The 15,447-nt window shown below is 50.4% G+C and overlaps 1 protein-coding gene across 9 annotated transcripts in view; it reads right to left on the reverse strand.

Moving 5' to 3' along the window:
• Positions 1-15,447, reverse strand: part of SLIT1 (slit guidance ligand 1) — a 179,365-nt gene that overhangs the window by 28,766 nt on the left and 135,152 nt on the right. For all 9 annotated transcript variants that reach the window (XR_014826653.1, XR_014826652.1, XR_014826656.1 and 6 more), the window contains exons 20-25: positions 14,754-14,920; positions 12,030-12,162; positions 9,330-9,398; positions 6,780-6,851; positions 3,876-3,947; positions 3,008-3,079 (exon numbers count right to left, since the gene is read on the reverse strand). Coding sequence is in view for 2 of the 9 variants with exons in the window: in XM_084994951.1 (XP_084851077.1) it covers positions 3,008-3,079; positions 3,876-3,947; positions 6,780-6,851; positions 9,330-9,398; positions 12,030-12,162; positions 14,754-14,920 (585 nt within the window). In the remaining 7 variants the exon portion in view is untranslated. The remainder of the gene's footprint in view (positions 1-3,007; positions 3,080-3,875; positions 3,948-6,779; positions 6,852-9,329; positions 9,399-12,029; positions 12,163-14,753; positions 14,921-15,447) is intronic.

Here is a 15,447-nt window from a genome sequence, read left to right on the forward strand (position 1 = left end):
AAAAACAAGCACAAAAGCTCTCTGGAGAGAAGCACCTCCAATTTTGGTCCCCAGAATTCCTGACATTAGCAAACAATGAGCTCACCACCAAAAATTACTGAACACAGATAGAAACAAGCCCCTGTGAATGGGAGTCATTAAGAACAACGAACAACAATGGCCCTGCCTGGCCTTCGACCACAGCCACCATCTCCAGCCAGGTGCCCCCCACCTCATTCTGTCCCATCCAGCCTCCACATGTCACCATTACTTTCCAGGGCTTTTCACAACTTAATTCTTCCATGATGCCCTTCTATCTGCAGGAAAAAGCCCAAACTCCTTAGTGTGGCACAAAAGGCTCTTCACAACAGAATTCCAATGCCCTTTCCAGATGCCTCTCTTCTCAACCCACACCCCTCACCTAACCACATCCCCTCTATCCTATGTTGGACAGCAAAGCTTCTCTGAAGATGGCATTCACTTTCTTGCCTCCACGCCTTTGCACATGCTATTCCCTATTCCTGAAACATCCTTCCCCGTCTTCTGCAAATGGCAAACTCCTAGTGCCTTTCCTGTGGCCACATAAATGGCACCTCCTCTCTCAGGGTCCTCAGACTTAGCCAGAGTTAGCAGTTCCCCAAACTGCTGTCTTTCAATTTGTTTTCTAATATCCCAGGGGTCACAGAAGGCATAAGAGCTACGTTAGTAAATTCTTCAGCCTTGACTCACTGCGGTTACGCAGGACACATTTATTGAGGCAGTAAAGAGTTTTGGAATCAGACACACCTAAGTTCAAATCCTGTCTCTGTCATTTCCTAGTTTTATGACTTAGGGAATCTGCCTAACTTCGGAACCTGGAACTGTAAAATGGAAATAATAAATCCTGCCACCTAGGACAGAGATCCTACCCCTTCCACTCCCGTGGCAGACATCACTAATCAATCACTGCACTCTGACCACTGAGTCCAGCACAGACCTGGAATCTTCAGGGTGGGCTCAAGGCAGTCCCTTGAGCTCAAGGGAGTCTTATTTGTGAAGCTGATGCATAGCACAAAAGTTACTTCTCATTTTGACCATGGAGTGAATGAGACACCACAGGCAGTAAAGTATTTGTCCTGAGCAAACTCTCAATGAGTGGCACTTACTACTATTTTATTTCCTCAAATCTAAGATTAGATTAGACGCTAATAAGACTATAAATTTAGCATTCTGTGGGAGGAGTGGAGAAATATTGCTGTATTAAGTACATACAGATCATCTGTAAGATATATTCTGATTACGGAAACTGAAATGTGGAAAAGATGAGTCTTAGAGCTGAGAAAATCCAGTGAGGGTGTTGAGTGAGTAAACTTCAAGTAGAGAAGCTGGGGACCCCAAAAGGCTCTGTGATCTGGGCGTCGCCTGCCCACCCAGGTCCCAGGCACTTGGCTGTGGGGCAGAGAACAGAGGGACATGGTGAGATGCAGGGACCCAGCTGCTGTCCGTCTGGCCTGAACATGATCTTGGCCTGTGGCTACGAGAGAATGTGCCTGGCCCTACCTCCAGAATTCGGATGGCCCTGCCTCGGCTCACTGCTTTTATATTTCTTCATTTTTTAAAAATTGTGATAAATATATACAACATAGAATTTTCCATTTTGACCATTTTAAGTGTACAACTCAGCGGCATCAATTACATTCACAATGTTATACAACCATCACCGCTATCCATTCCAAAACTTTTTTTTTTCGTCTTTTTGCCTTTTCTAGGGCTGCTCCCACAGCATATGGAGGTTCCCAGGCTAGGGGTCGAATTAGAGCTACAGCTGCCGGCCTACACCACAGCCACAGCAATGCCAGATCCGAGATGTGTCTGCAACCTACACCACAGCTCACGGCAACACAGGATCCTTAACCCACTGAGCGAGGCCAGGGATCTAACCTGTAACCTCATGGTTACTAATCGGATTTATTTTCACTGCACCACAAGGGGAACTCCCCCAAACTCTTTTTATCACCCTAAACAGAGGCTCCGTACTTATTAAACAAAAACCCCCCTTTCCTCCTGCTCCCAGCACCTGGCAACCACCATTTTTTCTGTAGCTACAAATTTAAATATTCTGGGTACCTCATATCTGAGGAATCACATGACATTTGTACTTTTTAGGTCTGGGTTTTTTCATGTAGCGTGTTTTAAAGGTTCATCTGTGGTGTAGTATCCATCGAACGTCCTTCCTTTTTATGGCTGAATAATATCTCGCTGTACCATACTTTGTTTATCCATTCATCTGTCAATGGACACTTGGGTTGTTTCTGCTTTATAGCTATTGTGTCAATAATGCTGCGATGAACATGGGGGTACAAGTATCTATTAGAGTCCCTGCTTTCTGCAGGATATACTTAGCAGTAGAATTTCTGGGTCATATGGGAATTCTACATTTAGTCTTTGGAGGGGTAGAATGCACTGCTTTTTAGGAATTCTCTTGGCGCTGCCACCAAAACGGTTTGGGAAGCAATTCTACATCCAATTATACCAACTGTACTTCTCACGGGTAGTAAATTTTCAGAGCTTTATCCCCCACTGTGTGAAGTCAGAGACATGACACTGGCATCGTGCTTCAGAGCACAGGCTTTTGAGACCAAAGACTTCAGTCACATTTTCTGGGCCTGTTTCCTCCTGTGTAAAATGGGAATCACAGGAGCTATGCTGCAGGAGTGCTGTGGGGATAATGGGAATCACAGGAGCTATGCTGCAGGAGTGCTGTGGGGATGAAATTAGCAGATGCAGGTGCAGTGCTTGACAGTCAATACATGGTCAGTATGACTTGTATTACTGCTCGTAAAGAATTGTTCTCAAATTCCATTGTTGCGACTAATGCACTGCAACAATGCACCCAATGTGTGAGGGTCTGAGATGCGGAGCATTTGAAGTTCACAAGCTAGTTTCAGGGTAAAAGCAACAAACAGTGTCAGGAGGAGGAGGTCTTTCTGGGAATCCAAGTTCTGTTTAAACCCACAGAGGCACTGAGAATTGGGCCAGAGTTACTTACAGGTGAGACAAGGAGGTCACGTCAGCGAAGATGCCCTCTTGGAGGGTGGAGATGTCATTGCCGTGCAGGGACCTGAAGCGAGAAGAAGCTGTCGGGGCCTCGTCCTAAGACAGAGACTCAGAAACCAATGGAAGCAGCACTCTGCTAAGAGGGGTGTGTGCGAGGGAGAGGGTCCCCAGCCCAGAGACCCTGCCCTGCGCACCACAGGCAATGGAGAGGGGGTCCCTAATTATCACAGACCACCCTGCCCCTCAGCCCTTCTGGAGGACCCTGCTGGTGCCGCCGGGAAGGACTCACACACCATTTCTGTTCACAGGACACACAGATGCGTGCAGGTGTGCAGCGTGTGCCCCCTCTAACTTGGCTAGGAGCCTAAGGGGGCATCTTCTCCTTGGTAAGGAAGTTACGAGGTGAGTCCTAGGCTGGAGGTGAAGAACACCCAATTGCCCCAGGCGGGCTGCCAGAGGACTCGGTGCAGGGTTATTCCCAAGGTGATACAACAGGCAGAGCAGAGGGCTGTGAGCACAGGCCAAACCTCACAGCAGGAATTCTTCAAGAAGGGTCAACAGGTCACCATTTGACAGGAGACCCGCGTGCAGATAAGGGGCTACCCTTTCTTGGATGCCCCCAGAACGGCCCTGCCACACACACTGCAAGCAACGTTGGTCAGACAGCAGCTCCCGTTTCTCGGATGGTTCCCCATTCATTCTTGGCCTGGGTTAGGAGCTTGAGCGAGCCTGGCCTCCCACTTTGGACACAGTTAACCTTGCTGGGTCCCAGACATGGGGACATTTCTGCCCCCCAGGTTGGGGAGGAGGACCCTTGGTGGGGCAGATTTCCCTGGAGGGGTGAAGATGGGAAGACTCACAGCAGGCGCAGGGAGCGGAGGCCCTGGAAGGCCAGAGGAGGAATGCATTGCAGGGCGTTGTAGCTGAGGATCCTGCAGGAAGAGAGGGAGCGGGGAGGATTAGGGAGGGGTCCCCCACATCTAGTGTGATGGAGGCTGTCACTATCTTTATTTTGTCTTTTTTATGGCCACACTGTGGCATATGGAAGTTCCCAGGCCACAGACTGAATCCACCAGATCCTTTAACCCACTGTGCCAGGCTGGGGACTGAACCCATGCCTCCACAGTGCCCTGAGCCACTGCAGTCGGATTCTTAACCCCCAGCGCCATGCCGGGAACTCCAAGGCAATCACTATCTCAAGGGTGGCGATGGTTCCGTGGGCATGAACACATATGGAAATGTAGCAAATTACACATTTTACGTATATGCAGCTTATTATATATTAATTATACCTCACTAAACCTATGTTTTCAATAAAAACAAGAGAAATGAGACTTTTTTTTTTTTTTTTAATCACAAGAAAGGGCTGTTTCCCCATTAGAGCTGCCAGGCTCACCGGACCCAGGACTTCTTAGCCTCTGCCCCCTTGACAACTCCTTCTGGGGGGGGGCTCGGTCCTGTGAGTTGTGGGATGTTGAGCCGCATCCTTGGCCTCTGTCCACGAGATGCCAGTAGCCCCCCCCTTGCCCTCCTCCAGCTGCCAACACCCCAAAAAGTTTCAAACATTGCCAAATATTCCCCAGAGGGCAGGATGGCCCCCGTTGGAGAATCACTGCCCTAGACCGTGGCCGCTCACACAGAGGCTTGTAAAGGAAAAAGTCTGGCCTGCTATTCCAGTTCTGCAAGGATCAAGCCATTACTGACCATGCGCCCTGAGGGGAATTCGGGATGGAAAAAGATAGGGAACATTCTGTGCTTTGAAGGTACTGGCCTTTAGATATTTAAGATGTTCATCTAAGGAACCATTTCAAACGACGCCAGACTCTTGCATCTTTCCATACACAGGAAAGCACTAAAATCATTATCTTGAGAGGTCTGTTTTTGGTGATTCCAGTAATCGTTTGATGTTTGACATGGGGAGTTTTTGGGTTCTTTTTTTTTTTCTTTTCTTTTCTTTTCTTTTTTTTTTTTTTTTGTCTTTTTTCAGGGCCGCACCCACGTCATATGGAGGTTCCAAGGTTAGGGGTCCAACCAGAGCTACAGCTGCCGGCCTACACCAGAGCCACAGCAACGTGGGATCTGAGCCACGTCTGCGACCTACACCACAGCTCACAGCAACACCGGATCCTTAACCCACTGAGCGGGGCCAGGGATCGAACTTGCAACCTCATGGTTCCTAGTCAGATTCATTTCTGCTACACCATAACAGGAACTCCGAGGTTTTTTTTTTTTTCCCAACAAAAACTCCTAATATCACAGCTCTCCCTTACCTCCTGGGAGGGGTTCCTCAGAGCTGTCTGGGATGCTGTCTCCCAGGCTACAGTCCTCAGGCGGCTCCCCAAATAAAACAACTCACAACTCTTTTTTTTTGGCCACACCCGCAGCATATGGGAAATCCTGGGCCAGGGATGGAACCCAAGCCACAGCTACAACCAGAGCCACAGCAGTCACAATGCCACATCCTTAACCTACTGAGCCATGAGACTCCTAACTCCCAACTTTTAGGCTGTAGATTTTTCTTCCAGGTCACAAGTTCAAGAAGACTTTGACATGGAAGCCAGTTGACTAGTAGACCCAGGGCGGATGAGGGCAGCACTTCGTGGCCTCAGGCCCACTTTCTGCTCCTGGGGACCTGACTGGATCAGAATCCTGTCTTTGGGGGTGGGGGGGTGGGGTTCTGGCTCTACTATTTGCCCACAGAGAAACCTGGGGGAAAGTTCTCAAGTTCTTGGCACATCATCTGTAAAGTGAGATATTGAGAAGCAGAACAAAATACATTCTTAAGCTCCAGGCAAATATAAGCAATGCTTGTTAATACTTTCTAATCACTTGTTTGGGCTATAATTAAAGCAAGCATTAAAATATCCTGGGATGTGAGCACAAAAGTGTTCAGGGAGTCACTGTTCACAATAGTCCAAACTGGAAACAACCCTAATATCCATCGATAGTAGAACAGATTAAAAAAGTACACATATTCCTACAAAGGAATACTAAATAGCAGTGAAAAGAAGCTTCACTGCTTCCCACAAACATAATAGTAAATTTAGAACAGCTAGCCATAAAAGACTATATCCCGTATGAGTCAATTTATAGAAGGGTCAAAAATGGGCAAAATGAAACATTGTGTAGAAATGCATTTGCAGATGGCACCACGAAGCCCAAAGAGGTGAGCACCTGTCAGGGTCAGGGCAGGGATGGCCTCGGGAGCAGGAGAGGGGGCAGAGACGAAGAATCATCAGGAAGGGATGAGGGGACTTTTGGGGTGCTAGCTGTTATCTTTTTCCTTAAGTATTTACTCATGTGCTAGCTTTACGATTATTTGTTAAATTGGACATTTACGCTTTCTGCACTTTTCCATATATATGTTGTATTTCACAGTAAAAAATGTTTCTTAAAAGCCTTTTTTTTTTTTTTTTAAGGCCTGCACCTGCAGCATATGGAGATTCCCAGGCTAGGGGTCCAATCAGAGCTGAGGCTGCCTGCCTACACCTCGGCCACAGCAACGCCAGATCTGAGCCTCATCTGCGACCTACACCACAGCTCACGGCAACACCGGATCCTTAACCCACTGAGCGAGGCCAGGGATCGAACCTGCATCCTCATAGATCCTAGTCGGGTTCGTTAACCGCCGAGCCATGAAAGGAACTTCTTAAAAGCCTTTTTTGGCTGGCAGGCCCTGACATCCTCCCCAGTGGGTGAGGGAGGCTTGAGGAAAGTCTCAGTGGCCAGGGCACCCGTCCCTCCCGTCCCCCCATGGGACTCACAGAGTGGTCAGCTGGCTCATGTTGGTGAAGGAGGAATTGCTTAAGGAGCTGATCTTGTTGTTACTCAGGTCCCTGGAAAAGACAAAAGCATCACTGTTTAGAAAGAAAAGGGAGTCCTCCCCTCCGCCACTCTAGCCACGGCCATTCCCCAGCCAGGCAGGCAAGTGGCTCTGATTGGCGCTCTAGGGGGGAGTCGGGGATGTGGGGAGGAGGTGGAGAGGGGTACTGGGTTCACAATTAGCTCCAACCCTCTGCTGTGCTCCCTGAACACCCTCTATGTCCTCAGGGTTTCCCGTCACCATTTCCTCATTCCTGACCCCATGCAAATACAGCCTGGTTCCCGCCCCCATTCCCCATTGACACACTGGGCATTGGCTGCCTCCCAAGTGCCAGAACTAGGGGGCTACCTCTCCTTTCTCTCTTGCTAGCACTTTACGTGGTTTATTCACTCACCCTCCCTATAATCCCATGAGGGAGATAGTAAAGCCATTTTACAAAAGAAGGTGCAGGTTCTCAGAGTGATGAAGTGACCCACCCTAGGTCCCACAGCTGGGAGGAGGTATAGCCAGAGTCAAACCCCAGCCTGTGGGCCCCCAAGTCCCAGGTCACTGCAATGTGCCCTCAGAGGGACCTTGCAGCATTGGCCCAAAGGGCTGCCCTTTTCTCAAAACTTTCTCCGCAGGCCCTGCCTTCCCGTCCCGCACCCCCCACCACCACCTCTCTGGCTGCACCTTCTCCATCTCCTGGCAAATGCTTCTTTTTCACCCACCCTTTAGGCATGCCTTGCATATATTTGCTACTCTTCTGGAAATTCTCTTGCACCTGGATATCCTGTTCCCTCTGTACCTGGTGAACTCTGACCTCTCCCAGCCCCCACCCTGAGCCCATCACTCCTTTTTTTGAGCCATAGCCCTGAAGTGCATTTACCTCTGTTGGAACACTTGTCACCCCACATGACTTAGGTGCTCCTTTTTTTCTTCCTTGCAAGAGCCGTAGACTGTGACATTTGAGGGGAGGGCCCACGACTTAGGGGCCTTCAGATCTGCTCACTTCAGGCAGTTCTTAACTCAGCAAATATTCATAAAATGAAAGCATATGCCCTGCCTTCACTTCTTTTTAGCAAGTGTTCCTCTAATTAATCTCATCCAAAATCATTCCATTGTTCCTGGAGACACATTTAAGTATGTCACTGAACACTGAGTATACTTTGCAGTCCTTTCCCATGATGAGGAGGTGCTGGTATTTCAGCCCTGAAAGGCAGCTTCATAGTACAAACTGCCCTGACTAGTTCCCTTTCCCTCTCTTTCTCCTCAAACATATATGCACCACTGGAGCAGCTGCCTCAAATGAAACCGAAAAAGAGTGTCTCTCTCTTTGGCACCAGCCAAAAGTCACTCTACCACCTCCCCTCACACTTATCATTGGAACAGTCAGCCAAAACACATTGGCTTGGTCATTAGCAAAGACAGAGAAACTGAAGTTTCAAAAGTCTGTAAGCCAGTGCTACTCAAAGTAGCCAGTCCTCAAACTCAATGTCCCCAAACCAGGGACTTGTGTCAAAATGCAATCACCCATGACACTAAACACACAACTTAGTTTAGCTAACATTTTTCAGAGCAATACTTTCCCAGTGAAGGGAGACATAATATGTTGATAAAAAATTCTGGTGTGAGTTCCTTATCTAATTGCAGATTCATTACGATCAGTTCTCAGGCTGCCATTGATTCACAGACCACACTTTGAATAGCAATGCTTCAAGGCAGTCTAAGATGAAATGTTCTCAGACTATTTTTGGTGAAATCCGGACAATGCGTAAATAAAAACAATTGAGGTAAGGTGTTAAGCTGGAAGGCTAAGAGGAGCTGAACTTATTCTGAGGCTTACTTTGTATATTTTCATGAAATAGAATGGTCAGAAGTGGAGATATCACATCTAACAGATGTTAGCCATCGAGAAAAAGTTACAGATGTGCATTTGAGGCTGCCATATTTCATATTTTGTTTGGAGGTCAAGGTTGAATCAAGAAGTTTTCTACCACTCTCTACTTCTGCTCTGGCTCCTTCCTTTGCAAGGCTAACCCACACTAATAATAATCATCAGCCTAGAGGGAGGCTTGGAGAGATGGCTTGGAGAGATGGCGTGGGCAGAAAGCCGATGGAGTCCAACCTTAGAAAGCCTGGAATCATCCAATTCCCAAGAATGGCCACTAGGTGGCAAAACAGTTCTATACACAGATGTTCCCAAAGGGCTGGGGTGACATTTTAAAAAGGATCAGCACCACACAGGGAACACAGCCAATGTTTTATAATAGCTGTACATGGACGATAACCTTCAAACATTGTGAATCACGATATTGTACACCTGTAACTTACATAATATTATACCTCAACTATACTTCAATAAAATCAAAATAAAACAAACAAAAATTGGATGGGCCAGAAGAACGGTCTGCAAGGAATTTCAGGAAAGCTGGAGCCACAACGGCTAGATGCCAATGGCCACTCTGTCCTCTGAAATAGGCCTGGATCTTCAAGCGGCCTGGATACTCACACAAGCTGCAGGTACTTGAAGGTGGACAGCTGGCCCGGAACCAGCGTGAACTGATTCCCATCCAAGTAGCTGGAGAAGAGAATACAGCAATCAGTGCAGGCAGCCAGGGCCTTCTCACTCATTTCTTCTCCTACGTGTACTACCCCATCAGCCCTGCACTGCTAATGGGAGGGAAAATATGGGAATTCCTCAGGCCATTTGGGTAGTAAGAGCTACTGAGACAAGAAGCCTCTCAAGGCTTCCTTTCCACCTCACCTCACCGGCCCCCTCCCTTCTCAGAGTCCTCCCTGTCTCTGGGCACCACCAAGGGCTCAATCCTGGACCCCCCGCCCTTCCCTCTCTGCTCTGCAATCTTCCTGGGCAAACGGATCTGATCGGCACATGAACGCCCACCTGCCAGGCCCCCAGCAGCACCCAGGGCCCCCTCGCTACCTGCTGGCAAGGTGCCTGAGGCTGTTCCTAGACCCAAACGTTCCCAAACCTGAGCTCGGTGTTTTGGGGTGTTTTCACAGCCACGCGGGGTTCCCCTGACTCCATCAGCACCACACTCCGCATTCCTGATCATCCAGGCTCGGGACCCTGGTATGAATCTCCAACTCCCTCTGTAGTCAGTCCCAAGACTGCCCACTGGCTTTTTCTGCCCGGTGGTCTCTCATCACTGGCTTCTGCTCCCCTCTCACATCCCGCCCCCCCAACCCCGGCCCCAGCTGCACTCCAGCCCCCATGCCTGAGCTCCTGCGGCCAACTCCTTCCGTTCTCCTCACCTTGGCCTCCCCACTGGTCCTCACCACCCACGTGGCCGCCCAGTCACTGTCCTGAAAGCCCAGCCCACCAAAACACCTGCTCAAGCTTCTCAGGATGCCCTGCATCCACAGGGTAGAGCTTGGGATTCAGGACACCGTGAATCCCCCACCATCACCAGCCATCCTTGCTAAGCTGACCCGAATACCAGGAGCCACAGCCGCAGCTGGGCTGCCTGCACAGCACCGCCTCCACCCCAGCAGCAGCCCTAAGGACGCCTCGCCCACCCCCCAAAGGTCCAGAGAGCGCGAATCAGCGCCTCACTGCCCCGACCCATCACTTGCATCCTACAGAGTGACTCCCCACCCATCTCCTCTGATCCTCTCAGCCACCCTGGTCAACACACCCCACGTTCCATGGGGGAAACTGAGGCTTAAAGTCTCTGAACGTCAGCATCCTCAGTCCTGGGAGCCAGGCTGTCCTGCCTGCCCCATCATTCCCAGAATAATTTTCTCACTAAGGAGAGAATGGGAAACGTGAGGTTTACAGAAAACTGGGTGGGGGACACAGCAGGCGAGTCACAGGACAAGGTCTGCAGTGGTTGGTGTGCCTGTGAAAGAAACACCAGCCTTGGAGGTCCTGTCATGGCTCAGTGGTTAATGAATCCGACTAGGAACCATGGGGTTGCGGGTTTGATTCCTGGTCTCACTCAGTGGGTTAAGGATCTGGAGTTGCTGTGAGCCAGAGCAGACACAGCTCCGATCCCGAGTTGCTGTGGCTGTGGTGTAGGCTGACAGCTGTAGCCTGGCCTGGGAAACTCCATATGCTGTGAGTACAGCCCTAGAAAAGATAAGAAGACCGAAAAAAAAAAAAGAAAAAAAAAGAAAGAAAGAAAGAAATACCAGCTTTGCTGGTAATGACAGAAATGCAAGTGAAAACCTCACAGGGAAAAGGAAAGCTCGGCTCTGCGGCCTCAAGGGACCAATCCCAGGGTAGGAAGAGTAGGGCACCTGACCAAGGCCTTTGCTTTGGAGGGGCTGTTGGAGAAGCCTGGCTCTCCATCTCTGTCTGTCACACACATTTACATCCACACCCCTGCAAGGGCCTTGACAAAAGATCCAAGTCCACAAAGATTTAGCACTACACACTCAGTGTCAACAGGGGATGGAGGCGAAGAGGAGCATGAAGCCTCTTTCTGCACACGGCTGGTAAGAGTGCAGAGAAAACAGCTTTTCCAGATGGTCATCAGGCAAAAAAGCAGCAAGAGTCCCAACAAGGCAACGCTCTCTGAATAGCAGATGTCACCTCAGCACTATTTATGAGAGTGAAAAATTGGAAGCTTAAATATCCAGCAAAGGGGAGTTCCCGCAGTGCTTCAGCTGGTTAAGAACCGGATGCTGTCTCTCTGAGGAGGGGGTTCAATCCCTGGCCTCGCTCAGTGGGTTAAGGATCCAGCATTGCTGCAAGCTGCAGCATTGGTCACAGATGTAACTCAGATCCAATGTTGCTGTGGCTGGGGCATAGGCAGCAGCTGTGGCTCCGCTTCAACCCCCTAGCCCGGAAACTTCCATAGGCCACTGCAGGTGAGGCCATAAAAGGATAAAAGAAAAAAAAATCCAACAAAGGGGTATTTGATATATAGATCAAAATAGATTCCTGTGGTGGAATATTATACAGCCAAGAAAATGGCTTTTCTGAGAGTTCTCATGAGGGGAATGCTCATGAGATAATGTGAAGTGGGAAAAGTCATGTAATTTCTTATTTTGAAGGCAGAGCCGAGTTTAAAGGGATGAAGCACTTGCTGTGGGGGCCCCCTGCCTGCAGGTGACTGTAGGGGTGGGGCAGGAGGGTCACAGAGAAGCTCAAAGCTCCTTGGAACCAGTGTCTCCTGCAAAACCCCAACTCCAAGCTCCCAGTTGGCTACTCTCTACTCTTGGCCACCAGACGGGTGTTACTCACAGCTCTGTGACGTTCTTGGGGATGCCCTTGGGCAGGGCCTGGAGGTGCTTGTTGCTGCACCGAACCACCGTGTCCAGGCAGGCGCACTCCTGGGGGCACTGCGGCCGGGGCAGGCAGCCCCCCTCCTCCTGGCCTGCGGAGAAAGGCGCGGAGCCACATCAATGAGGGAATGGGCTTCCTCAGGGCCTCTGGCAGCCAGGGCATCACCCTGAACAGAAGCCCCTCACTGCCAGCACCTCATGCACAGGAAGTCACCTCTTGGCTGCATCCCTTCCCATCATGGGCAAAGCCCCTTGGACCTCTTTTGAGGTCGGAATAGGTCTTGGGTCCATTTCTCCACCTCAGATCTGAGGTGGACTTGGGCACAGGAGAGAAGAAGAGTGGCAGCCACACCACTTCTTAAACACATGCTACGGTCTGGACACTGTATTGAACATAATCTGAACATGCAGTAAGTGGGGGGGCTAGGATTCGAGCACTCTGGGGACATAGATTTTTGTGTCCTTTTCTTCTTTGTCACCAAAGGAGTCCAGCGCCAAGAGCTGGGCCTGGCACACAGCAGCCCTCCAAATAGATCCATTGAAGGAAAGAAGGAAGGAATTTCTATCCTCCTGAGCTCTGGAGAAGTTAAAGAGCTTGCTCATGTCGGGAGGCCAGTCAGCAGCAACTCAGGGTCTATACCCGGGACAGGCTGGCCCAGAACCTGAGCGCCTTCCCTCCCACCACCCTCCACAGACTCACTGGTTTATTCCATAAATATTAGTAAGTGCCCTCTGGATGCCTTCCTTCCTTCTGATTGGGTGTAGTAAGGACCCCATGCTCAGAGGTGCTAAGGGTGCTAGGAAGCAGGTGACAGTATCAGCGAGTGTGCAGGCACCGCATGAGAGGGATGAACGCACTGGATCCTCGAAGCATCTCTCTGATGAGTGTGCCACTATCAGCCCATTTTAGAGATGAAGAAACGAAGGACCAAGTGACGACGTCCCTGGCCCAAGGTCCCCCAGCCGGGAAGAGGGGGGTCCCAGGACTGGAATCCAAGCCGCTGCCTCCAGAACCTGCCCTCCTGACCATTATGTCCTACTGCCTCTTGGCAGCAACGTCCCCAACTTAGTCACATCCTTGCACGTCTAGGAAGTTATTCTCAGGGGAACGACCGTACAGAGAGCTATCTACCAGGATGGTCCTGGTAGTGCGAGGGTGGAATAGCACAAGGGTGGAAGCACAGAGATGCCAAGCAGCAGGGTCGGGGGGGCGGGCAGTTAAACAGATTGTGGCTCCTCTGGACAAGGGACCTTCAGGTTGAGAACATGCACAGTCGGCACCTTGAGACCCTGCGTGTTCCCGTAGGAGGGACTCATCAACGCTCTTTTTCTTCCTTTTCTGGATTGTCTCCTTGTTTCTAAGGAAATGAGTGTGCCTTGCTTTGCAATAAGAAGAAAAAAAAAACCCGTTTCTTGGGAAAATAATGCCTTCAGAAACTACTTCACGGCGGGAGTTCCCGTCATGGCTCAGGGGTTAACGAACCCGACTAGGATCCATGAGGATGAAGGTTCGATCCCTAGCCTCGCTCAGTGGGTTAAGGCTCCAGCGTGGCCGTGAGCTGCGGTGTAGGTCAGCAGCTGTAGCTGTGATTCAACCCCTAGCCTGGGAACCTCCATGTGCTGCGAGTGCGGCCCTAAAAAGATAAAAACAAAAGATTACTTAATGGCATCAGAAAATGCCCCCAATACATTATTCAGTTTAAAAAAACAAAAAACAAAAAAACCAAAAAAAACTAGCAAGCCATTATAAAATGATATCGAAAATATATGTGAGTTGCATGGAGGCTTTTTTTTTTTAAGCTGGAGGCCAAACTGCTCTTGGAGAATCCATTTATTTTATTTTCGAAAAATACCCTGTCATTCTTGGGGTGAAAGCTGAGGCTCCCCACTCAGCATCTCCCTCCCTGGCCTGGATAGGCCGGCCTGAGAGCTGAACTGCCCCCCTGCAAGCAGCCTGGCGAGAGGACTAGAGGGGCTGAGAAAGGAAGGCGGGGCGGGGGTGGGCGGTGCAGGGGGTGTGGGTGCCGCAGGCAGGGGGCTGAAGCTGAGGGCAGGCAAAGAAATTCCCTGTGGCAGGGCTCAAACAGGGACGGCTGGGCCGAGACGCAGTCTTGATCGGTCTCCTTTGGTAAAAATCTGTTTCCAACAGCTGCCTTGTGGGCCTGATGCCCTGGAGGAGGGTGGAGATGGAGGGAAGGGCTAGATTCTGCAAGTGTAGGAAAGAAGGAAGTGGCCACAGGAGAGAGGTTGAGGATGCAGGGAAAAGAGGACTCTGGCATGAGACGTGACACCCATGTGGAGGACGGGGCCCCAGAGTGCCCCTTTGCTGAGTCCATCATCCGGTGCTCTCAGGAATAGCCAGGAGGTAGGTTTCTGGGTTAAAGGTACTTAAAAAAAGAGAATACACTAAAATGCTAATTCTGATTGTCTCTGAGTGATGGGCCAATCCATGTACTCCCCTTTTAAATCCATATTTTCCTATATCTTTAAACAATAAAGACATGATGTCTCTTATAATCTCCAACGGGGCAGAAGACCCCACCAGGCAGAAGCAGGCACAGGACTGGGTGGGTGTCCCTGCTCCTCGCCCCTCCCCATCCAGAGCCCCCCTCCCCATGGGACCCATCTCCTGGGGGCATGCCCACTCCCCATCTCCCCTGCCACCCAGGGGCCCACGAGTTACCTTCCTCACACCTGAAGTCGGGGAAGGCCACGTCCTGCAGGGGGATCTGCCGCAAGAAGTCTGGGTTCTGGCATCGCGGGTTCCCGGTCACGATCTTCCTCTTACGCAGCCAGTCGCCCAGCCAAGCCAGCTGGCAGTTGCAGTTGAAAGGGTTGGCCAGAAGGTTTCTGCAAGAGGCACGCTGTGTGACCACGAAGGCAGCCGCCCGTCTTGACTGTCTTGGCAAAGCCATCTCCTGGCCCGCCCGTGCTGGCCACACAGCCACCCAACACTCTCCCAGGCAGCCCACAGCTGCCAAGAGGTGGCATTCTAACATATGAGACCAAGCATCCTTTTTTTTTTTTTTTCTTTTTAGGGCCGCAGGTGGCATATGGAAGTTCCCAGGCTAGGAGTCGAGTCAGCTGCAGCTGCCGGCCACGGTCATGGCCATAGGAATGCCAGACCTGAGCCTCATCTGTGACCTAAGCCCCAAATGGTGACAATGCCAGATCCTTTACCGACTGAGTGAGGCCAGGGATCAAACGCACATCCTCAGAGAGACCGTGTTGGGTTCTCAAGGCGCTGAACCACAATGGGAACTCCCCAAGCATCCTTTAAAGTAACCGCTGGAGGAGACTGTGTCCTGGGAACGGCAGGTGAGAGGGCCTGGGTTCCGGATTCCTGGTGCCTGAGCCCCGCCCACCTGCCCTCCAAG

Source organism: Sus scrofa, chromosome 14 (assembly GCF_054392235.1).
Source record: "Sus scrofa isolate SSC_HxYL_T2T_F1_AM1 chromosome 14, Sscrofa_HxYL_maternal_Yorkshire_Landrace_v2.0, whole genome shotgun sequence".
Taxonomy (NCBI): Eukaryota; Metazoa; Chordata; class Mammalia; order Artiodactyla; family Suidae; genus Sus; species Sus scrofa.